Below are 23232 nucleotides of genomic sequence, written 5' to 3' on the forward strand. Positions count from 1 at the left end.
AACCACACTTCCCTTATATGCAGAAGATTAATATAAGTGCAAACTTACATTGTGCATATTGGCACTTGCCATATGGTAAGCCAGAAAATTATACCAGTACATGCAGTCTTCTTGTGATGGTATATACTGTTTATAACATTTCTTGTATTGATCAACTACTTTTTTATGTAGTGCCTGAAAAACACAATGCAATTGTTAATCTTGGTCTGAATTTATCCTTTATGTAGTCATTTTATTGAATTAAAATAACTGAAGCTGTCCTATTGCTACAAGTATACACAGGGTTGATAATTTCACCCTCGTACCTGCGGGACTGCCTCTCCTGGTATGCCCCACAGAGAAACTTACGGTCTTCAAATAAAAACATCTTGAAGGTCCCAGGCCACAGAGAAGTTAGGCTGGCCTCAACTAGAGCCAGGGCTTTTTCGGCTGTGGCTCCGATCTGGTGGAACACTCTGTCACAAGAGACCAGGGCCCTGCAGGACTTGACATCTTTCTGCCTGCAAGACAGAGCTGTTCCACCAGGCCTTTGGCCAGGGCACAGCCTGACTCCCTCCCTCGGCAAACTTCACGGAGCTCTGGCCCAATGGTTGCCAGTGGCTTGAATTAATTAATTTTATAATGAATGATTTTAGAGTGTTGGTTATGCTGTACTTTTGTACTGTTTTATTGTTGTTAGCCGCCCTGAGCCCGGCTTCGGCTGGGGAGGGCGGGATATAAATTATTATTATTATTATTACCGCCCCGCTCACCATGATGATAGGGGAGCCAGGATCTGGTCAATGTACAAGAAGACACTGAAGTTGGAGCTATAAGCATACTGATATGCTGCCTCTTTCCACCTTAAGTTCAGATCTGAGAAGGAAAATGTTCGGGTTTCCCTCCTTGCCCAAATGGTACTCCAAGCGTGCACAAACCACTGCAGCTCCAACCTTCCTACAGCGAAGAATTGGAGACAGGAGGATCTGAACCTGAAGGGTGCTCTGGGCTCAGTGTGTCCATTAGCTGCGTAGGTTGAGCAAGCTGATACACTTCCATCTCCCCCTTCAGTTTTGTAGCAATATATCCAATGTCAAAATCAAATTAAAGAATTAGAATTGTAGAGTTGGAAGGGACTCTGCTGGTCATCTAGTCCAACCCTCTGCAATGCAGAAAATCCGCAATCCTAGACAGCCATAGAATTGGACAGAGGGCAAAAGGGCAAACAGCCAACCACATTTTAGAAGGTGTTTTGTTTTTTTACTACAGTTGATTACTCAGCAGAACTGACAAGCCACTCACCCATCCTTCCTGCACATGGCTGTCAAAGGGCCAACCTAGCTGATACATTAAATGAATGCACTGGACATACGTGGTTTTTGTTATTTCAATAGCAGCTACCAGAGAGGGGGTTGATACACCATGATGGCACAACAAAGCATACCCACCCTGCTGCTGAATTGCAGCCAGAGGCTTCAATCCAATACAATAGCATACTCCAAGTTTCTAGGTAACCTAGTTTCTCAAATGACTACAATGTGAGAAGCAGCTTGCGTAGTGAGGGATGAATAAGCAGAAAGACCTGTCCCAACATTGAAATCAATAAAGGATCCACAAAGTTTTCTCCCAAGCATATAAAGCCACTAGACTGAGCTTTTAAAATCCATCTTCCCCCACCCATTTTAGTATCATTTCCCAATATTTCTGAAATATTAAGTGCTTTCACAAAACAAGCTAAAATTATGCTCCAAAGATGACATAGTACTTTCCCCTATAAGGAAGACCATTTTTAATAACCCTAAAAAACAAATAAAACACTTTTTTCATTTCAAACACTTGAGGAAATTCAGAAGAATTTAATTTTTAGATACTTCGGTTTGATTATAAGCAAATATAAATAGATTCCTCAAGATACTCCCTCCTCTTGGACTTTGCTCTGCTAAGGAATGGGAAGCATGCAAATTATTGTGTCATACAATAAACCTGCCAATGTCATATAGTGCCACTATTAATCTAACTAAGCATTTTACGTTGTGCTGTATCAAAATAGCTTTAAAAGTTGAATTAGTATTCAATTAAGAAATTAGTACTGATGGATATCTAACTGTACAACTAGCAATTTAAATAAGATTTTGAACACTGCGTAAGTACATTTTAAAGCTATGTCTAATTCTTATATAAGTCACCATTAGAAATTCAGAAGCATACTTGAAGCTGAGAGCGATTCTTCTCTGTTAGAAAGTCAAGCTGGAGATCATGCAAGTAATACTGGAATGATTTTCCATTCCGATCACAGAACAGGAGAGATTTGTTAACAAATTCTTGCAGTATGTCTTCAGCTTCCTCTGTCTCCAGATCCCAAAGAATACAGAATACCTGAAGCGCATTTTGAAACAAATAATTGGTCAAGTAGCAAATACTTTTGCTGATAATCTAATTCAGAATTTAAAATATGCAAATGAATCAAATTTCTATGCAACCAAAGAAAACCAATGAAATCCATAAAGTTTTCCTACGTATCAATAGGAAGAGCCATTTTCAGCAAGGGGAGCACATTCCATCATAAGCAAACCTCTGGAGGCTGTATGTCAGTGGTAGATGGGACCAGAGGCAGAAATTGGTAGAGCAACTGTTAAGAGTCTTACCTTTGTACACTAGATTACATTCCAAGCATGAAAAATAAGGTTTCTTTCTCTCTCCCCCCGCCCTGCCCCAATCCTCCATCAGGCAAACAAAAGGCATCATCACAGTTCTAAGGTCAATTCCAAGTCAGGTAGAAACACCAGTGCGAGGCTCAGAAAGCGTCCTTCAGATGGCATTCAATGCAGCAGTCAGGCAAAAATGTTTCCGTAAAGGATAATTCCCCACGCCTCCTCCCTAGTGAAGGCCCCTAATGAAGTTTCTTCTGAGGGTCCTGGATCTTGCTAATATCAGTAGAAGCCTTAAGCACGTACTTCTACTACAGTGGTACCTCGGGTTAAGAACTTAATTCATTCCGGAGGTCCGTTCTTAACCTGAAACTGTTCTTAACCTGAGGTACCACTTAAGCTAATGGGGCCTCCAGCATGATTTCTGTTCTCATCCTGAAGCAAAGTTCTTAACCCGAGGTACTATTTCTGAGTTAACGGAGTCTGTAACCTGAAGCACCTGTAACCTGAAGCATCTGTAACCTGAGGTACCACTGTACTAATTTTATTATTTATACCCTGCCCATCTGACTGGGATGCCTGGGTCCCAGCATATATAAAAACAAAACATAGTAGAACATTAAACCTTAAAAAGCTTCCCTATACAGGCCTGTCTTCAGATGTTTCCTAAATGTTATATAATTACTCATCTCCTTAAATCTGATGGAAGGGTGTTCCACAGGGTGGGCGCCACTACTGAGAAGGCCCTCTGCCTTAACTCTCTCAATTAGATTTAAAATTAGTATGAATTGTTCCCACTACATAGAAACAAAATTGTAGAAATATACATATAATTTTTATGAGAATCTGTGAGCTATTTTTCCAACTGCTTTTTCCAATTACTAATATTTAATTATAATATTTGGTATTATTAAGAAAATATATGTACGGTACTACTTTTGACATCTTTATCCTAATGTTTAACTAGTGCTCCACTCTATATCAATGCAGAAGCAATTTTAAGAACTGTTCCAACAGTTGATACCCCTAGCAGCTGCATAATGCCCACCACCCTGTGAGCAAACAGGCAAGCACTTCTGAAACAATCTGACCTCTGAGTCTTCTTTGACTAGTGAGGAAGGGAACAAGACCAAACATTACATATTGCTCTGGTTCGCCAGAAGCAGCTTAGTCATGCTGGCCACATGACCCAGAAGCTGTACGCCGGCTCCCTCAGCCAATAAAGCGAGATGAGCACCGCAACCCCAGAGTCGGCCACCACTGGACCTAATGGTCAGGGGTCCTTTTACCTTTACCTTTACCATGGCATTGAGAGAAACGGGGAGAAATTATGCTCAAGGATGGGTCAGTTCTAATGTCACACTCATTACAACATCAGTTTTCTGCAAGATGTCATGGTCACAATTTGTTTTTATGATTTAAAAGTCACAATCTCCATAACCTCCACCAGTGTTTCTTTAAAACGGGTTTTACCTTTGAAGGCACTTTAACATCCTTTTGAAGGACAGAAAGATCTCTGTAATAGTCTTTGAAATCTTTTGGCAACATTTCAACACTTATGGACATGGCTTCATCAAGTGCTTCATAATCATAAGATGATGATTTCCTTATTCTTTTAAATTGCTTATTTTGAAGTTGTTTAAGGTAGTATTCCCAGCGATTGGGGAAATCTCTTAATAATGCTCCTATCAAAGATACCACAAGAGGAGAACCTGAAAAACAGGAATGGATGAAATTACTAAATGAAAATTAAACTTTTGATAAAAGAATAGCAAATTGCAAAGAGAATGCTGTGAAGGAAATGTAATTTTTACATTGAGTTGCTCACTGGTCTAGCTTAGACATCAAAGTTAAATGTAGCTAATTGTTTACTATGCTCATATAGTGGTACCTCTGGTTGCGAACGGGATCCATTCCAGAGCCCTGTTTGCAACCTTAACAGAACGCAACTTGCATTTGCGGGTCACGATTCGCCGCTTCTGCGCATGCACGTGACATCATTTTGAGCATCTGCACATGCACAAGCGGCAAAACCCGGAAGTAACCCGTTCTGTTTCTTCCGGGTCACCGCGGGACGCAACCTGAAAAGATTTAACCTGAAGCAAATGTAACAAGAGGTATGACTGTACTGATCTCACCCACTTTGCTTCTCTGCACTAGCACATGGGAGAAGAAACCATGATACCTCGGCTTAGCATTATGTCCAAACTGTGGGTTTTGCTTTGTTTTCTCTGAAGCAATGCATGATCTGTCAGTCAAGAGCAAACCTTAGATACAGATTGTAGATTGTTCAAAGTGAAAAAAACCCACAATGCTCTGTTTGAAAACAGCAAGGGATTGTGGTTTCTTTCTCCTACATTTTTGCAAAGGAGGAACAAATGCTGCATTTTCAGTAAATCATTAAATATGGTTTATCATGACATGTGAATGAGGTCACAGTCTAGTAAACAGCATACCGTATTTTTCGCCCTATAGGATGCACTTTTTCCCCTCCAAAAATGAAGGGGAAATGTGTGTGCGTCCTATGGGGCGAATGCAGGCTTTCGCTGAAGCCTGGAGAGCGAGAGGGGTCGGTGCGCACCGACCCCTCTCGCTCTCCAGGCTTCAGGAAGCTCTGCGCAACCCTTGGGAGACCGGCTCCGGATGGCCGCGCAGAGCTGCCTGCAGTCCCGGGATCAGCGCAGCTCTGCGTGGCCACCGGGAGCTGGGCGCGAAGTCCCGCCCCGCTCCCGATGGCTGCGCAGAGCTGCCTGCAGTCCCGGGCTCAGCACAGCTCTGCGCGGCCACCGGGATCCGGGCGCGAAGTCCCGCCCCGCTCCCGATGGCCGCGCAGAGCTGCCTGCAGTCCCCGGCTCAGCGCAGCTCTGCGCGGCCACCGGGAACGAAGTCTCGCCCCGCTCCCGATGGCCGCGCAGAGCTGCCTGCAGTCCCGGGATCAGCACACTTCTCCCCATAGCCAGCCCCACAAGCTCGGGGGACAGCGGGGAGGCAGAGCACGACTTCCCGCTGTTCCCCGACCTGGTTCTTCCAGCCCCACACCTGGGGGGGAAATAAATTTTTTTTCTTTATTTCCCCCCAAAAAAACTAGGTGCGTCCTATGGGCCGGAGCGTCCTATGGGGCGCAAAATACGGTATATAAGATGAAAGTTAAAAATGGTTTCTTTCAAAGTGCAGAGAAAAGGAGCATTCTTACCTTTGCATTCTTTTACAATACAATCAGCTTTTTCTGGTAGTTCTGTTATTTCTATATTAACAAACCGAGATAATATTTCAAGTGATTTTTCATGTGTTAGTCCACTTTCCACAGGAATTTCATATTTCTTGCCTGTGTTTAGAGTTTAGATTCAAATAAAAAAGGAAATATTTAATTTAATGCATGCTACGTATGAATTTACACTGTAATTAGGATTTAAGTTACAACATGGGAATTTTAACTGGGCTTGCTTAAATGTGCTGTATTTATTTATTTTAATTATTTAATTATTGTTGTTCATGATATATATGCATGGTATATTCCATAGAATTGTAGAGTTGCAAGGCACCACAAGGATCATCTAGTCCAACCCTGTGCAATGCAAGAATCTTTTGCCCAATGTGAGATTAAGAGTCACATGCTGTACCATCTAAGGTATTATTATTTAATTTCCTCTATTGTTGTCTATCGCTTCCCTAATACAGTTGTCTGAATCAACTATTTACAGTTTTCTCAAATTTTGTATGCTCTTCAGTGTTCTCACTATACTGGGTCATTCTGTGAAATTCAATAAGAAGCAGTATTACTAAAAGCTCAAATCCTGTCTTTCTACATCTCTGTCTTCCTGGCTACATAATAGAGATTATGAGCTATTTTTCAAGGACAGTGCAGTTTTTCTCCTCTGTACAATGCCTACATTACTGTTGCACTTAGTAAGTGTTAATGGTAGTCATGGCAACACAATTAAAAAAACCACACTGTACATGAGTAACCTTAAATACTTAAAAGGAGGAAGACGACGCAATCCTTACCAGCTACAGAATCTGTTACACTCCTATCTCTACTGGTGATAAGAACCTGGCAATGACTGTCAAACGATTTTAATACCCAGGAATCCCAAATGTCATCAAGCACCAAGAGAGACCTATTAGAAAAAAAATACATCAAGCTTGGAGGCACTGTACACCTGCTTTGAAGATTCCTCAATATGTTAAGAACCAATAGACTTTTCATTTCACTTCATTTTTCAAAAGTGCTCCCTTTTAAATATTTATTCTAAACAAAAAATTGAGTCTCGTGTGCTTTATATCCACGACAACTAAAATTGCCCAGAAGGAAGAATTATTGTCTGGGACAACTCTCAAGAGCTTGACTGGACTAAACCATAGCAGTTCTATACTTAATGAACAGCATTTTCTATGTATTTTACATTTATTAAACATTTGCAGAGTTAAAGGACATGCTAATACTGTATTCAGTGTTAGCCACATTTGAACATATTTGTTAAAAGATATTTGTTTTCCAAAAACAGCTAGCTATGTTACAAGAAGCACAATAGAAAAAGCTAAATACTGCTAAATTCTGAATCTGGATGAGTTGAGATCAGCCAGTGATAGCTGGTGACTGTGGAGAAGCCATAGCCTAGAACTTGTAAGACTGAATCAATTCAGGAAGTCTTTTGGACATATGTTCAACATATTGCTCATTACAACTAGAATCAAATGGGAGTAAGGAGTTCTATTAACGACAGCTAACAAATCTGGCTCATGCTTTAGGTCGGAGTGGTTTAAAACGAAGCCTGCAGGGCAGCCTTTTTTTGGCAGCCCTTGCCAAGTACTAAAGGAGTGTTGCTAGTGCTAACGACCATTCCATTCCATTTTCAATTAAATATATTAATTGTTTATATTAAATAATATCAACTATGTTGTGAACACTTCAATTTATGACCTGGACATTTAATTCAGTGTGCGTCCTGCAGGTTCTGTCTAGAAGTACTCTTGCAGCCCACTTGGTCTGAGAGGCTGGATCACCCTGCTCTAGATGAACCAAGCATGCAATCTAGAATTCTTTTCAAGCCAGTAAACGTGCAAAAAATTCACCAGTGGTAAGGAACTTAAAATTCACATGCTAGAAGACACAGCATTGCTAATTGTGACTTGGGCTGGATCTAGACGCATCAAAGAAGCATTTCAATTTAAAGTGTTGTAAATTTAAACAGGGGAAACAGGTAGAGAAAAACAATGTTATATCGCACATGCAACGCATAAAAATCTCCTTTTCTTTACCAGTCTAGCCGAGTCCTTGGAAAAGTCTTGATTAAGCCATTGAGTACATACATGAAACAAAGACAACACAATTCTAGTAGCTGACTTGAAATGTTCAGATATTTCTTTACACTATTGACAGTACCTTGGGTATTTGCGCAAAAATAGCAAACGAAGGCGATCTTTAGCTTCCTCTATATTAAGTGGTGGCCTCTGAGAGTAAGTGAAGTCCTGGTCTAATCTTAGACAGAGATTTTGGAGTTTCATTAACAGACCTGCTTTGTCTTGTTTCCCAACAGAAACCCAATGTACTCCTCCTGGGAAACAATCTAGCAAAAAGATACAAAGTTGAATTTATAATACAGATAGATACAGTTACATGTATGTCTAAACATAAACAAATTTGTTTATTTTAAAAAGCAACAAAGCTAACTGAAAAAGATTCTAAATGTTTATATTTAAGAACTTGTGCCTAAGTTGGCTTGATTTCCTCTTCTCTGCCATGCAATTTACTTTTGTGACATATTTTCTTGATTGTAAGCCTGAGCTCAAGGACTGTCTTGTTTGCTATTGATATTATGTAAACTGCTCTGAGAATCTTTTGGCTGCCAAGCAGTGTAAAATGCTTAAAATAATTAATAAAATCAAGCTATATTAAGAGAAACAAATGAGAACAGGATGTTTACATTCAGCACAAATAGGTATAGGACACATATATTGCATCATTCAAAGAGGGCATATAGGGCTCAGTTCTCAAAGCTCAAAATACTGTTATTCACACCAGATATGCTCTTTTGCTGCTATAGCTGTTGAATATAATACCCTTCACTTTTACAGTGATAGCAGTATTACACGAAAGGTTAGTGTACCAATTGTGTTATAAAAATAATGTAATTAGTTAATATGGTTGCAGCAACAAAGCCATCTTCATGAGATCCAAAATACATTTTCAGCTTGCTGCAAGTCATAGCTTATTTCATAACTACAGTATTTGCTTCTGTGAGTCAAACCGCACTACTCCTCATGTGATTTTCTAGTATTCACAAATTAAAAAAATACATGGTTCAGGCAAGCTATTTTCACCACTATTGCCTCTTGTCTGGAGGTAAACTATCCCTTGCAATAACCTCTAGGCAGCAGAACATTTCTTATTGATACAAAGCAGCTAGAAATACCTTTCAAAAGACTGTGGTCACGTAATGCTTCTGCCGCCAAAACAGTCTTTCCACAGCCTGCCATGCCATAAACAATAACCCATCCTGGATCGTTTTTTAATTTATACAATTTCTGTTGAATTCTATTTGCTAGTTCTGGACGAGTGACGAACACTACTGGTCGCTGTGGAACACCACCTTCACAGAGAATTGTCTTAACTTAAATTCAAAAGGAGAAGATACAAAAAAATAGAAATAATGTAGACACTATAACTTGCAGTTTTAAAGTATTAAATAGAAATACTACATCACCACTCCTAATACACAGAATAGCATCATCACTCATGATAATTATTCTATTTAGACCCCAACTAAAAGAAATTTGGCTTCAGATCACCTAGGTTGTAGGTGTAGCAGACAGCCCTTTAAAAGAAGCACAAATTGCATTCCTCAGCTGTTTGGTATGGAGACAATGCTGGAAGGGGAAATCAATTTAACCTTAGCCCCAATATGTAATAGTAATAGTATGAAAATTAAACTCCTACACACAAGCCACAAAAACTAATGCAACCCTATTGTTGACTTACTTTAGTGGATTTGTATATTGTAGATTAAATCACTTGGAAATGAAGGGACCATAGAAATTAAATATATCCTGAAATACTTTTTTCAAAAAAAAAGAGTACAGAATATTTTCATGCAATGAAGAATAGTTTGTCATACTGACCATATGAAGTTACTCCATCCATAGAATTCTTTCCATTATAAGGAGAAAGAATAGGGATGCCATCCTGGAGAAGGGCAGCAAGATCTTTGTATCCCTCATGAAGCAGTGCATTATAGAAGGATATGTAAGCATAATTATCTTTGGCAAGAATTATTTTTACTAACATAGCTGCTCGTTCTCTCTGTGTAGTCTAATAAGGGAACAAAAAGACAATACATATTTGATACAATCCATCCAACCTTCAGCACTTTTAAGCCCCATTTCAGGCGCAAGGACAAGTATACAGAGGTTCCGCGGTTGGAACACAATGCACTGCCAGGAAATTGTTCATTAGGCGAGCTGATGATTTCCATTATTTCCTTTGGAAACATTTCTAATCCATGCTTTCTGTGTGAAACTGCTGCAGCCAATCAGCAAAAGCCAAACAAAGGAAAATCTGATTTGTCCAGTTTCTCCTGCTCCCCGATATGTCCAATCTTTATTCCTCCACAGTTTCTGCCCGAAATGACTGCTGCAAACTAGTAAAACCCAAACAAGTAAGGAAGTGGGCAAACTCTGGATGTTTGAATATCCGAATCAACCATTTGTGTAGCAAGGTTTGGGTGTAATTCTGTGTGTTTGGATAACTGAGATTTCAAGTGCTCTGATAGTGGGACCTTGCGTTTAAATCTTTTCCACTGAAATCAATTAAGCTTGGATTTAGATGGATTATGTCCCATACAACAATTGCTAGGTTACTTAGCAAACAATCCAGGCAGTTGTGCACTTTTGCAGTCCAATATGATGCATGTCTATTCCAAAATAAGTCTCAATGGCAGTTTTTGAATGTCATCCTAAACCATAGTTTGGTTGAATAACCCTGGTTTCCTTCTGCACTTTCTGAGCTTCCTCCCAGATGGCCAAGAGTCGTTTAGCAACTGTTGTTTTTAGTTAAGCAGGATTTGTCATGTTATCTGATAACAACACAGTAGTTAAGATTAAAACAGTTAAGCTTAAATTTTAAGTCATGGTTTATGAAATTTGCTTGTATTAAACTACCTGTGGCCCTCCAGATATTGTTGTATTCTATCAGTCCCAACCACCATGGTCAGGGAAGATGGGAATTTGAGTTCAACATCATCTGGAGTTCTCAGATTGCCCACCCAGATTTAAATTAACTGTACTTAATGTTAACCACGGTTCTAAGTTCAGATGACACAGAAAGCTGTAGTTAACTAAAAACAGAAGTGAAAGCTTCTTTTGCCCACCTGGTAGCAGAGCACAAGCGCCTAGAAGAATAGGTTTATTCACATTGTGCTAAACCATGATTTAGGATGACTTCCAAATACGAGCACTATGACTTACTTCCAGGTAAGCATGTGGCAGGTGGCGCTGTGGGTTAAACCACAGAGCCTAGGGCTTGCCGATCAGAAGGTCAGTGGTTCGAATCCACGCAACGGGGTGAGCTCCCGTTGCTCGGTCCCTGCTCCTGCCAACCTAGCAGTTTGAAAGCACGTCAAAATGCAAGTAGATAAATAGGTACTGCTCCAGCGGGAAGGTAAACGGCGTTTCCGTGTGCTGCTCTGGTTCACCAGAAGCGGCTTAGTCATGCTGGCCACATGACCCGGAAGCTGTACGCCGGCTCCCTCAGCCAATAAAGCGAGATGAGCGCCGCAACCCCAGAGTCAGTCACGACTGGACCTAATGGTCAGGGGTCCCTTTACCTTTAAGCATGTGTACATTTGCAGCCTTAATACCATGTACATACCACAGGCACACATCTATAAAGTATTAATTCAACAAACATACATTCATATGAAAAACCATGTCTAAGATACTCAGGGAGACAATTGCTCAAACCTATGAAAGAATGACACCCCTCTCCTCAAATTTGGAAACCATTTTTATAGGATATAGTCTGAGTGCAACCAGATCTTCTAGAAGATGAAGACAGTAACATTTTATTTGACGTAAATTGAGCATGTCTATTTTGCTATGTTTCCTATTAACATTATTAAATTACTGTTTTTAGTCACAGAATAAGTTATTTTCACTTAGCGGCCACTGAAATAAAGGGGAGAGTCCCACTGATTTCAAAGCCATCTGTCTCCAGATGAAGCTAGTTGCAATTAGTTTCCATGGATAGGTAGTCACATGTTAATTTAATGACTAACTTTCCATGGGATCTAATTGCAACTAGCTTCATCTGGAGCCAATCCAGGTTTTCATTTAGCTAAAATATTTCTACTTTTTCTGTTAAAGGTATCGACTTTACAACTTCAATGTTCAACTTTGTATTGCACTAATGTCCATGAGAACCAGAAGAGCACTGCATTTATAAGAGAGTCTGTAGGTGCTTAAATATTACAGCAGCATAAAATACAAAAACTGCAAATAGTTTACCTGGGCTTTTACTTTCTCCTCTTCCAGCAACGTTAATGCTTCATCCGCAATCATATGATCCATTATGTAAGAAGTCTTGATATCTCTTTCCAATGCCTCGCAATTCTGAAGCAAATAACTTCGAGCCATCATATCCATTTTTATTCCAACTTGTTTCTTCCTTACTGAATGGTAACATGAGCTAGCCAAGACAATATAAAATTAGTAGATTTTTTAAAAATACCCTTAAAGTGTTTAAAAATTACCATTACATTATTTCAAGAAAAACTAAAACTGCCAATCAAGTATCAATCAATCTCCTTTACAGTACTGGCATAAAAAGTGCATTGTATACATGGATCAGAACACAACTGTTAATCAAGTAAAGATTGCTATGGATTCTATGGATTCTTATTAGACATACAACACTTACCAGTATTTCAATCTGCAACTGATTCTGGAGGCATCAGTATGTAGGTAGTTTTTAAATTATTCATGAACCAGGGGTTCACTGAAGTTTATAATACACCATTCCAAACAGTATTCTGAATGTAACAAAATAAAGAAATCCTTAGAAAACTTTATCAGAAGGTAATTCAATAATGCAAAGGAATGATGATCTGAGGTAGGCAAGCAGACATGTGAATAAAAATGTTATTTAATGATCTTGGGAAATATAGATACCAATACTAAAGAAGCGCAATATTAATTAATTGAATCTACAGTAATTTACAGAAAAGAAGTGCAGTCAAATATGCAGATATTAAAAGTTTTTATACACTTGGGGGGAAAACTGTACATGACCTATATAGAGTCTTAAAAACTCTATTAAAGCTACTGGAAGCTTGAGATTATAAAATTAATGTTGATGAAACACTCTACAGGTTTAAAAACTACTTGATCAAAGTGCTCTCCAAGCAATGGACAAATGAAATTGTACATAAAACACAGCTGAATCCACATGACAATTAAAAAACACACACATCATTAGAACACAGATAAAGTTAACAGAAGACTTTCCAGTAGAAGTCGCTGCTAGACTAATGTAGAACACCCATTACAAACTTCTGTAGTACAGTGCAACACACACTAGCAGACTATTGTTTACCTCTTTATACTTTATAGGTCCATACAATTACTAAGAAGCTGCTGGTAACAGCAACGTAGCTTCCAAGTATAGAATAAGTTATTTAAAGCACACACTGTCAGTTATCTTGTCTACCCATCTGAATACACACACAAGCAAAAAACAAACTTGCAAAATAATGTTAAGTCTCGAGACTGCACCAACTGAAGCCATTCTGCTCCAGATATGCAAGGACAAACTACCACCTAGACAAAAGGCAAATAGAGGGATGACATATGATCTTGGATATTTGCCCACATAAACCATCAGAATTATGCAGAACAAAAGACTTGAGGAAGTGCATCCGAAAAACCGAATAATCTATTGTTACTGGGATTTGCGCTGTCAGGTGCATCAAGCTGCGTCTTCAGGCAACAGATTACCACCAGAATTTAGTGACTGCCCCGGGGATATATGTGCATATAAATCTATCAGCTATGTGATAATACCCAAGCCCAGCCCCTCATTTGCCTTAATCAAGAAATACAGTACAGGAGCGGACTTTTGAGAAGTCAATAGGCAGGCGGCCCACTCCCCCGTCCCGGGTAATTTAGCAACGCGAAGCTCTTCCATCTAAATGCGCCCCTCCTATGTGTGACCCACACCCAAACCGTCTCTCACCCCCTTCTTCCCCACCCCCTCTCACGCGCCTGTTCGTGTCTTTCTTATTTTCTCCTCACAAGGCTACGCCCCCTCTGCCCCCCCCCACCTCACGGCTGCTGGAAGGGTTACCTGAGGAACACAAGCAGCACCGTGCGCGCTTTGAGGGGAGCGGGCAGGGGCGCAGCTTCCCTGACAGGGTCTGCTTTTTCTCACCCCGGGTGGGGCACCCAGGAAATAGCGGCCACTTCCTCCTCCCCGGGGAAAGGCGAATGGCTGAGCGGAGGCGGGGCGAGTCCGCACCGCACCTTCCGAGGGGAGGCGCCTAGTTCGACGGAGCCCCCGCCTCTCAAGAAGCCCCCGCGAGGCGCTGGGCGAAACAAAGCCGCGGAGGCTCGTGGACCCGAGTTGGCCGCGGGTGCGCGCGCTGCCGTGTGCTCGGCACCCGCCAGCCAACCAGAAAGGAAGAAAGGAAGCGCGCGCGCCTTTCGCCATCGTCGCTCGTGAATTCCATTCGACCGCCCCTCTCGCGCCCGCGAAGTTAGGCGGGTGGGGTAAGTATTGGCGAGCATGCGCTTTGACGTGGCGCCGAGAAGTGGATGTCTGCGCGTGAAGACCCGGGGGCCGAGGGAAAAGTTGGGAGAACTTCCGCTCCCTCCTTGGTAACGGGGGTGGGTGGGGTGCTAAACTAGGGAGCAAGGAGAAAAGGGAACGGGTTGAATGAGGGATTATGAGCATGAAGGGTGCAACCCCAAACATCCTGGTTAGGGAGCAAGGATGTTTGGGGTTGCACCCCAAACGGCCTCGGTCCAGTATATTTGAAGGAGCGTCTCCACCTCCATCATTCTGGCTGGACACTGAGGTGGTTCTGGTGGTCCCCTGGCTACGAGAAGCCAAGTTACAGGGAACCAGGCAGAGGGCCTTCTCGGTAGTGGCACCCGCCCTGTGGAACGCCTCCCACCAGATGTCAAAGAGAAAAATAACTGCAGTGGTACCCCGCAAGACGAACGCCTCGCAAGACGGAAAACCCGCTAGACGAAAGGGTTTTCCGTTTTGGAGGCGCTTCGCAAAACGAATTTCCCTATGGGCTTGCCTCGCAAGACGAAAGCCCATAGGGAAATCTCCGGGACAGCGGGGAAGCGCAGCACATCTTCCCCACTGTCCTCGGACCTCCTCCCGCCGCGCGGCATCGGAACGAAGCTCCGATGCCGGGCGGGGGGGAACGCCTCCTCCCCCCCGCGCGGCATCGGAACGAAGCTCCGATGCCGGGCGGGGGGGAACGCCTCCTCCCCCCCCGCGCGGCATCGGAACGAAGCTCCGATGCCGGGCGAGGGGGAACGCCTCCTCCCCCCCCCGCGCGGCATCGGAACGAAGCTCCGATGCCGGGCGGGGGGGAAAAAAAGCCTCCTCCCCCCCCCGCGCGGCATCGGAACGAAGCTCCGATGCCGGGCGGGGGGGAAAGCCTCCTCCCCCCCGCGCGGCATCGGAACGAAGCTCCGATGCCGGGCGGGGGGGGGGTAACGCCTCCTCCCCCCCCCCCCGCGCGGCATCGGAACGAAGCTCCGATGCCGGGCGGGGGGGGTAACGCCTCCTCCCCCCCGCGCGGCATCGGAACGAACCTCCGATGCCGGGCGGGGGGGGTAACGCCTCCCCCCCCGCGCGGCATCGGAACGAAGCTCCGATGCCGGGCGGGGGGGGAACGCCTCCTCCCCGCGCGGCATCGGAACGAAGCTCCGATGCCGGGCGGGGGGGGGGACGCCTCCTCCTGCCGCGCGGCATCGGAACGAAGCTCCGATGCCGGGCGGGGGGGGGACGCCTCCTCCCGCCGCGCGGCATCGGATGGCTTTCCTGAAGACTTGGGGTGGGAGGAGGGTTTTCTGAATGTTGGCGGCGGGGAGGAAAAACCCTCCTCCCACGCAAGCCCCGGGAACAGAGGGAAAGCGCTGCGCGCCTTCCCCTCTGTTCCCGTACCTGTCCTGAAGGCTTGCGGTGCGGAGAAAAGCCCTTCTCCGCACCGCCAGCCTGGCAAGCGGTTTCCCTAGGAACGCATTAATTGATTTTCAATGCATTCCTATGGGAAACCGTGCATCGCAAGACGAAAAAACCGCAAGACGAAGAGACTTGCGGAACGAATTAATTTCGTCTTGCGAGGCACCACTGTATCAGACTTTTAGAAGACATCTGAAGGCAGCCCTGTTTAGGGAAGCTTTTAATGTTTAATAGGTTATTGTATTTTAGTGTTCTGTTGGAAGCTGCCCAGAGTGGTGGGGTATAAATAATATATTATTATTATTATTATTATTATTATTATTATTATTATTATTATTATTATTAGTTCTGCACTTGTGTTCCTTAGGGGGCAGGCTTAAGATGCCTCTGCAAGGCTAATGCTCCACAGACTTGCTTCCTAATTAAACATGCATAGGATTGGGGGGGGGGGGCACAGTCCATTTTTGAAAAGATTTGTAAGTAGCGGGTTGTCGTCCCCCACCCCTGCTTGATCTATGCAGGCATTCCTGTATAAGAGGTTGGAAACATGGCTGAAGTTAAGCAAAGAAGGAAAGCTAACCTTTCAGGCAAATCAACTGAAGATCAAGGGAAGACAGCACCGATGTTGAGGACTACTGGTGATGAAAAGTCCAGCTGGTGGGACCCACGAACAGCCTCGAGTTTACTGTCCCTTATAGCTTGCCTAGGGCTGACATGGTAAGCAAAATGACTGGAAAGTTTGTCTTTACACTGATGTCTTCTGCAAATGATAACCCCAAACCCATTTTTTCATCTTCAGCTGCTTGGCAGGTTCAGTTTTTGGGCTCAAGTCATCTGTCTATACTGTTAAGTATAAACATCATGCCCTAACGGAATCCTTCACATTTGCTCTTTAATTATGGCATATATTTGTAACTGAATTATAAAATCAAGGCTAAGCTGAAATCGTACATGCAATTATTTGAGAATAAATCCCATTCAACTCAACTTACTGCTAACTAAACATGTATAGGATTGGGCTACCCAAGAAATTGCAGAGAGTCAGTTCATCCCAATATTTATGCAGCCATATTTTTGGATTGCAAGTTGTGCTGAAGTAGGTGATTCAGTAACGTGGAAAAAGTCTATTGCTTTTGTAAGTTGTTTGCTGATTCTGTTTTTCTACATTTCCCAGGTTTCTTTTTCAGCAGTCAGCTCAGCTGGCTGAAGTGGAAGAGAAATACTATTTATTAAAGCAGGAAGCTGCCAAGTTTCAAGATACAGAAAATAAGATTAACTTAATATCTGAAAAGGTAATTCGAAAAGGTGTCATTTTAATGGTGTGGGTGTTTCTCAACTTATCTAAAGTCTGAGATATTTTTCATTAACTAGTATTAACTGTACCTTGCTAGATAAACTACACTCAGGTGCAAAATCAAGTTTAGTAATTACATTTGCCATCCATATAGTAAGTCAGTTTCTTTTCTCAAAACCAGATGCTTAAAGTTGCAATCTTATACAAACTTCCTGGAAGTAACACTGAACTTTTTTCTGAGTAGATTACACTTTAAATTGATTTGAGCTGCTAAACATACTTGCTGAGAAATAAGTCTGTCATATTGCAGCCACTATTTTACCTTTTGAAACAGTTATAGAGCATAATACTGAATGCTAATGCTAAATACAGTAAATGCTAATTAAGAATGTATTCAGAAATTATTATCAGTAACCCTACCAGAAGCATTTATGCTGTCTGAAATTGTATTCATTTAGATGGCTTTTAAGTTTTACTTTGTATAGTGCAATTACTTATGAAAAATATTCTAATATTTATTGTGTAAGTCTTGTGATCATGAGACTGTAGCTTAAATGGATGGTCTTTTTTCTTTTCATGTTTTACTTTCTGATGTTACTTTTTAAAAAAAAAAAACATTCATTTTGCTGCAGATTGCTCTTCTGAAGTGTCAGGATTAAAGTCTGGTTTTTTTTTTGCACAGCCCTGCTTCCTTAGTGTCTGCTCATGGCACTTACACACATAAGTGCTTATAGGATTGCCGCCTTGGCTTCAGCTTTAGAAAAATGTCATTGATCTAGGATGACATTTCATTTCTTGTATATTTCATTCTAATGTTGCAATTCTAATCACGCCATAAATGGAAGTATGTCCTTTTCAACACTGGATTTTTCTACCAAGCAGAGGATCAGGCTGCACAAAGACAGCCAAAAGGTTGGAAACTGAGTGACCAGTTTCACACTAGAAGATACAACAGGAATGTCCTTTACTCTCCCCCCCTCCCTGTACCCTCCAATCTGTTCTGAAGGGTCCTCCAACTTCCCAGAGCAAATCAGGGAGGGGGTGTGTGGTCTGCAGAGTGGAGACCCATTTGCACAAGTGGGCTATGGGTTGGATGTCAGCCATAGACTTGAGGCTATGTATGCATGTGGATTTACAAAAGCAACTAAAAGTCTTGCTATCCAGTGCCAAATAAGAATTATGTCATGTGCCAGAACAAAGTTTGTTTTAAAACTGCAAAATAATCCAATTTTTGAAATACTTCAGAACAGTCAATATCTGAGCATACTGTTTTGTAGGAAATTACTGCCTCCAGGCTACCTTGTAATGCAGTTCATTCCTCCCTATGGCAACATATTGAAGTACATTTGGCCAACTCAAAACACGTTTCTGGAATTTTAATTCTAAAGTGAAATTTGTTTAGTTTTTTTCTAAATAAAGCTATGCAAAGTTTTGAAAGTATGCATAGAACAGATTAATATGAATCAACAAACTGTTAGTTGCCAAACGCATGTGGACTCAGTCTCTCTCATATATACAGACACACCCACGCACACATGAACGACTTATTTGGAATATGTATCTTAAAACTTATGTTTATTGAAACCTTTGTTTTATATTTTTTTAAAAAGTGCAAAATCTGTATTAAGTGAAGATGGACATTGTTTTGTGTTACAAATGCAGTTTGAATCATCTTCGGGTATCCTGCAGGAAGCCTCTTTCTTTCTCTCCATGGTGACCAAGTTTGAACAAGAAGTAGCTAACCTCCGTAACACAATAAATGACATTCAGAACAGTGAGCAGGCACTCTCTAAAAGGATGCAGACCACTGGTGCAAAATTTCAAAATATAATCAAGTCCTGGGAAAAGAGCCAGACTGAACTGGATACAAATACTAGCAGTTTAAAATCGGAAGCCAGGCTTTTACATATCGAAGTGACTTCTCAAATCAATGCAGCAGATCAAAAACTAAAATCCCTTTCTGAAAGACTGAAAGATCTTGAAGACAGTACTGTAAGAAACCTCAAAACATTAAGTAGGCAAGAGGAAGATGAACTGGCTAAAGTTGAGCAGCAGCTGCAGTCTGATACCAAGGCAGTTGGAAAATTAGAAGAACAGCAGAACAGTATATTAGCCAGAAATAATGATCTGAGACAAAAGCTTGCAGGCTATGAACCCAAACTGGAAGAGTGCAAAACTCATTTACCAGCAATAGAGAATGCCATTCACTCTGTTGTTAGAATATCAAGGGATCTGATGGCTGTAGAGAAGAAAATGGAAGACATGACTACAAAGGTGTTCAGTGTGGAAAATGAAATGATGAAAGCTGTATCTGATATAATGGACATACAAAAATCTCTTGAAGGCATGCAGTATGATAACAGCCTACTAAAACTGCAGAATGAAGTGCTTGTGTTAAAGGAGAAAGTCCATGACTTTGCTGAATCTACAACAGAAACAGAAAAAAATACAGAAAAGTACCGCAGTGTGAATGATGAGTGAACTAGTCATAATGAACAGTACAGTATTGCTGAAGCAATTGCAACTTCAGTTAGCTGACTGATATTCACTGAAATAAGCAAAGTTTTTCCCTTTACATGAGAAGACTTTGAAAAGGTGAAAATACCGTATTTTTCGCACCATAGGGCGCACCGGACCATAGGGCGCACCCAGTTTTTAGGGGGGGAATTAAAGAAAAAATATCTCTCCCCCCCCCCGCAGCCCCAAAGAGCAACGTACAGGCTGCACACAACCTCTCCCTGCCGGAGGGGTTACGTGCAGCTATGGATCAAGCCAAGGCAGCGAGCGGGATGGATCCCGCTCGCTGTTTTGGCTTCCCCTTTAGCCCCGTGCAGCCTCTCCTTGGCGGAGAGAATCCATAGCCCCATGCAGCCTCTCCTTGGCAGAGGGGTTGCGCGCAGCTATGGAGGAAGCCAAGGCAGCGAGCGGGATGGATCCCGCTCGCTGTTTTGGCTTCCCCTTTAGCCCCGTGCAGCCTCTCCTTGGCGGAGGGGCTGCACAGGGCTTTCCTGGCTTTACTGGGAGGTGGGGGGATTCCCTCACCTCTCGCAAAAGCCCGCAGAAGCCGCACAATCCCTTTAAAGAGATCGCGGCTTCTCCTGGCTTTTCTGGGAGTTGGGAGAAGGGACTGATGCCGCCAGTCAGTCCCTTCTCCCTCCTGTTGAAAAGCCCGCAAGAGCTCACGGAGCTTGTGTGCGGCTCTTGGGGGCTTTTCCCGCCTGCCTCCCCCCTGCATTCGTTCCATAGGACGCACACACATTTTCCCTTGCTTTTTAGGAGGGAAAAAGTGCGTCCTATGGTGCGAAAAATACGGTACGTTTGCATTCCTGTGTGGGGTTTTTTATTGGAATATGTATTTGCATGTTTGTTGTACTTTACCCCTCAAATATGACATTGTATTAGGAAGACATACAATATCTGTTAATGTGTTAAGCTGTATTATTCAAGTTAATGTACTTAGACTAATTTCAGCTTAAAAGGTTGTTTTAAATGCCTTTGCAGGATTAATTCTTACAAAGTTTGAACACCATGCTTTCAGAGAAAGCAGGTATGGATACAGATGTAAGATTACAATTGGATTGTCACAAAGCTAAGAGGTATAAGCATAGCTGTCAACATTTCCCTTTTTTAAGGGAAATTCCCTTATTCCGACTAGGATTCCTTACAAGAAAAGGGAAAAGTTGACAGCTATGTAAATAAGGGCTTTATGAAGTAAAGGCAGGGGAAACTATAGATATTTAATTGATATGGAAAGAAATGTAATAAAGCCACAGGCATATTAATTGTCATATGAAAGGTATTCCCACTTCACCACTTGCATATGCTGCACGGAATCAGGCAAGTCAGAAAAATAATAGTTATTTAGAACGAGATGGTACAATTGGGTGTGATTGGTAGAAACCATTTTCCTTTGAACATGACTTTGAAAAACCAACCATTATTCTCACAAACACATTTGTTTTGCTTTAACAGTAACTAAAATGCAGCAACACCATTTTTTCTGGATAGTAGAACCTATTAAAGTACTATATGCTAGTTTTGTATGCATTCGCCTGTGTGCCATTTTTCTGGAAAATTGCCACCCAAAGTGTATTTTATTAGAAAGAACATCAGTTGTAATTATAACAAGCTATTATATTTATTATATTATTAATAAATTAATCAGGAACATATGTATGAGTTGCACATCCTTTCTCTCTTTAAAGTTTGAGGGAAACACTAAAGAACATATTGTACACTAATGTTTTAATTAAATTTCAAGGCAGCTGGTATAAAATTAAAATGCAATTTTCTTATGATTTTTTTCAAATTCTTAGTGTGAGAAGACATTAAGCTTAATGGAGCAACTGGAAGATCTTCATATAATTGCTCAGATGAAGCACCTGCAGGAGGAAGTGAACACCATGCAGATCTGGTCTAGTAAGTTAAGTCAAGAAGAAGAGGAGCTTCAGCAGAACTTAACATCTCTGTTTCATGCAGTTACCAAGTATGAGGAGATTATGACTTCAGTAACTAATAACTTCTCTGCAAAGATTGCTGCTGTGAAGACTGATATTAGACGCATTTCAGGTCTTGAAGCAGATGTAACCTCACTGGTAGAGAATCTACATACTCTAGAAGACAAAGTTGATAAAGCTGAAAAGACTACAATAAAAAGTATAGGGACTCTCCTTACAAACAGCATTGACAGGACTACAATACTACGGAGTTCTGCATCTGAAAATGCCAGACAAATAGAACACATTAAGACAAAATCATCTGAGCTGAATGCTGAACTTAACAAGCAATTAAATAAGCTTTTAGATTTGGAAAGTGATAGAGCCAAAGTTCTTACAACAGTAGCCTTTGCAAATGACTTAAAACCAAAAGTACACAACTTAAAGATGGATTTGGCACACTTGGAACCAATGCTAGATGAACTAACATTAAGAATAGGAAGACTGCTTGGGGATCTAATGGAAAGACAGAAAGAAATTTCTTTCCTGAATAAGAAACTCGTCAATTTGACTTCTGCTCAGAGTGATGTTAAGACTATGAGTGATGAGCTAAGTGAAGTTTCAGATTTGAAATAGTCCTATCACATCAAGCCTCAGTTCTAGCACTGCTTGAGGTTGCTGGGTTACTCTTCAAGATTTAAGTTTTGGGGTTGAAGCAGTAGTGAATTTACGATTATCTGCTTACAGCAAATTGAATTCATAGAGTAAAATGTGCATAAGATGGTGCTGTCATGTTCACTACAACTTACACCCAAGGAACTATTGAGGACTACAGTCTTGCAAGTAGGAGTGTCACATATGATTGAGTTACATTCAATCAATGATAACTAGATCAAAAATTCTTTTATAAACCACAAAGTTGTGTTTGTAAAACATGTTTCAGTAAGTCTTGGATGGTATTGGATGTTAAAAAGATGATTGCAGACCAAAAATAGATTAAACCAAAAGAATAATGCAAGCAGAATTCTCAATGTCTCCACACATTGAAGTGCAGTAAGGAAATCTCTCCTTCCACATTAGGGGCAGGCTCTACCGGATCAGCAGCCCTCCCATTTTTCAGGAAAGCTATTCTGGAGGCAAGTTACGATGATTTGTCTCAATCTATAGACTGACTGTAAAAGGGGGGAAACAATCCTCCATATTTAGAGTTGAGAACTGACATCAACTGGGTAATACATGAACGCACTTACAAGGTACTAAAAAAGTTGTCTAATACCTTTTATAGGTGGATTGTAGAGCCATGTTTAGAGTAGTACTGTATACAGTTTCAGTCGCTCCATCTCAAATGAGAGCTAATAAAGTTCTATAAAAACACGACTAAATGAGTGCGTAGAAGAAAAATTACTAGGGACATTAGTATACCTGTGGGAAATGATTTTTCTTCTTTCTTGAAATAGAATTCTGGGTCCCCTAATCAATTCAGTGGCAGAAAAATCTTTTGAGGTAACAGCATTCTTAAGTATTTGTAGATGGCTGATAACATACAAATGCATATATAACTATTGATTTTAGTGCATCTACGTGAGAGTATGACTCACCTTGATTACTGCCCACAGCTTTTTATTTCGGTCTCTGACCACTCGGAACTCCTTCAGGCTGGGCATCCATAGCTACCTGAAG

At 41.6% G+C, this 23232-nt stretch overlaps 2 protein-coding genes across 5 annotated transcripts in view; one reads left to right on the plus strand and one right to left on the minus strand.

Moving 5' to 3' along the window:
* APAF1 (apoptotic peptidase activating factor 1) overlaps positions 1-14112 on the minus strand; it is a 49811-nt gene extending 35699 nt beyond the window's left edge. The window contains exons 1-11 of one of the 2 annotated variants that reach the window (XM_081209644.1): positions 13966-14112; positions 12541-12652; positions 12129-12309; positions 9747-9936; positions 9041-9238; positions 8011-8194; positions 6633-6745; positions 5821-5952; positions 4101-4339; positions 2188-2355; positions 49-174 (exon numbers count right to left, since the gene is read on the minus strand). In XM_081209644.1, the coding sequence (XP_081065770.1) occupies positions 49-174; positions 2188-2355; positions 4101-4339; positions 5821-5952; positions 6633-6745; positions 8011-8194; positions 9041-9238; positions 9747-9936; positions 12129-12266 (1488 nt within the window). In that variant the 5' untranslated portion in view covers positions 12267-12309; positions 12541-12652; positions 13966-14112. Of the gene's footprint in view, positions 1-48; positions 175-2187; positions 2356-4100; positions 4340-5820; positions 5953-6632; positions 6746-8010; positions 8195-9040; positions 9239-9746; positions 9937-12128; positions 12310-12540; positions 12653-13215; positions 13238-13965 lie in introns of those variants that run through there. The other variant, XM_081209645.1, reaches the window with a different exon arrangement.
* Positions 14113-14257: 145 nt separating this feature from the next.
* Positions 14258-22934, plus strand: IKBIP (IKBKB interacting protein). 3 transcript variants are annotated; one of them, XM_081209685.1, is made up of 4 exons: positions 14258-14387; positions 16344-16539; positions 16997-17114; positions 21433-22934. In XM_081209685.1, exons 2-4 carry the CDS (start codon positions 16370-16372, stop codon positions 22186-22188), a joined length of 1044 nt encoding a protein of 347 aa, XP_081065811.1. In that variant the 5' UTR covers positions 14258-14387; positions 16344-16369; the 3' UTR covers positions 22189-22934. The 3 variants fall into 3 exon arrangements, with proteins under 3 accessions (XP_081065811.1, XP_081065809.1, XP_081065810.1); XM_081209683.1 differs by lacking the exon at positions 21433-22934 and adding an exon at positions 18779-19714; XM_081209684.1 differs by lacking the exons at positions 14258-14387; positions 21433-22934 and adding exons at positions 14394-14495; positions 18779-19714.
* Positions 22935-23232: the final 298 nt, after the last annotated feature.

The sequence above is a fragment of the Podarcis bocagei genome (genome assembly GCF_964188305.1).
Source record: "Podarcis bocagei genome assembly, chromosome: 10".
Taxonomy (NCBI): Eukaryota; Metazoa; Chordata; class Lepidosauria; order Squamata; family Lacertidae; genus Podarcis; species Podarcis bocagei.

Bases quoted from the DNA above. Each gene is read 5' to 3' on its own strand.
- IKBIP (XM_081209683.1), top strand. From the start codon at position 16,370: ATGGCTGAAGTTAAGCAAAGAAGGAAAGCTAACCTTTCAGGCAAATCA. The intron at 16,540-16,996 runs GTAAGCAAAATG...TACATTTCCCAG, and splicing joins GCTTGCCTAGGGCTGACATG to GTTTCTTTTTCAGCAGTCAG. The intron at 17,115-18,778 runs GTAATTCGAAAA...TTACAAATGCAG, and splicing joins TTAACTTAATATCTGAAAAG to TTTGAATCATCTTCGGGTAT.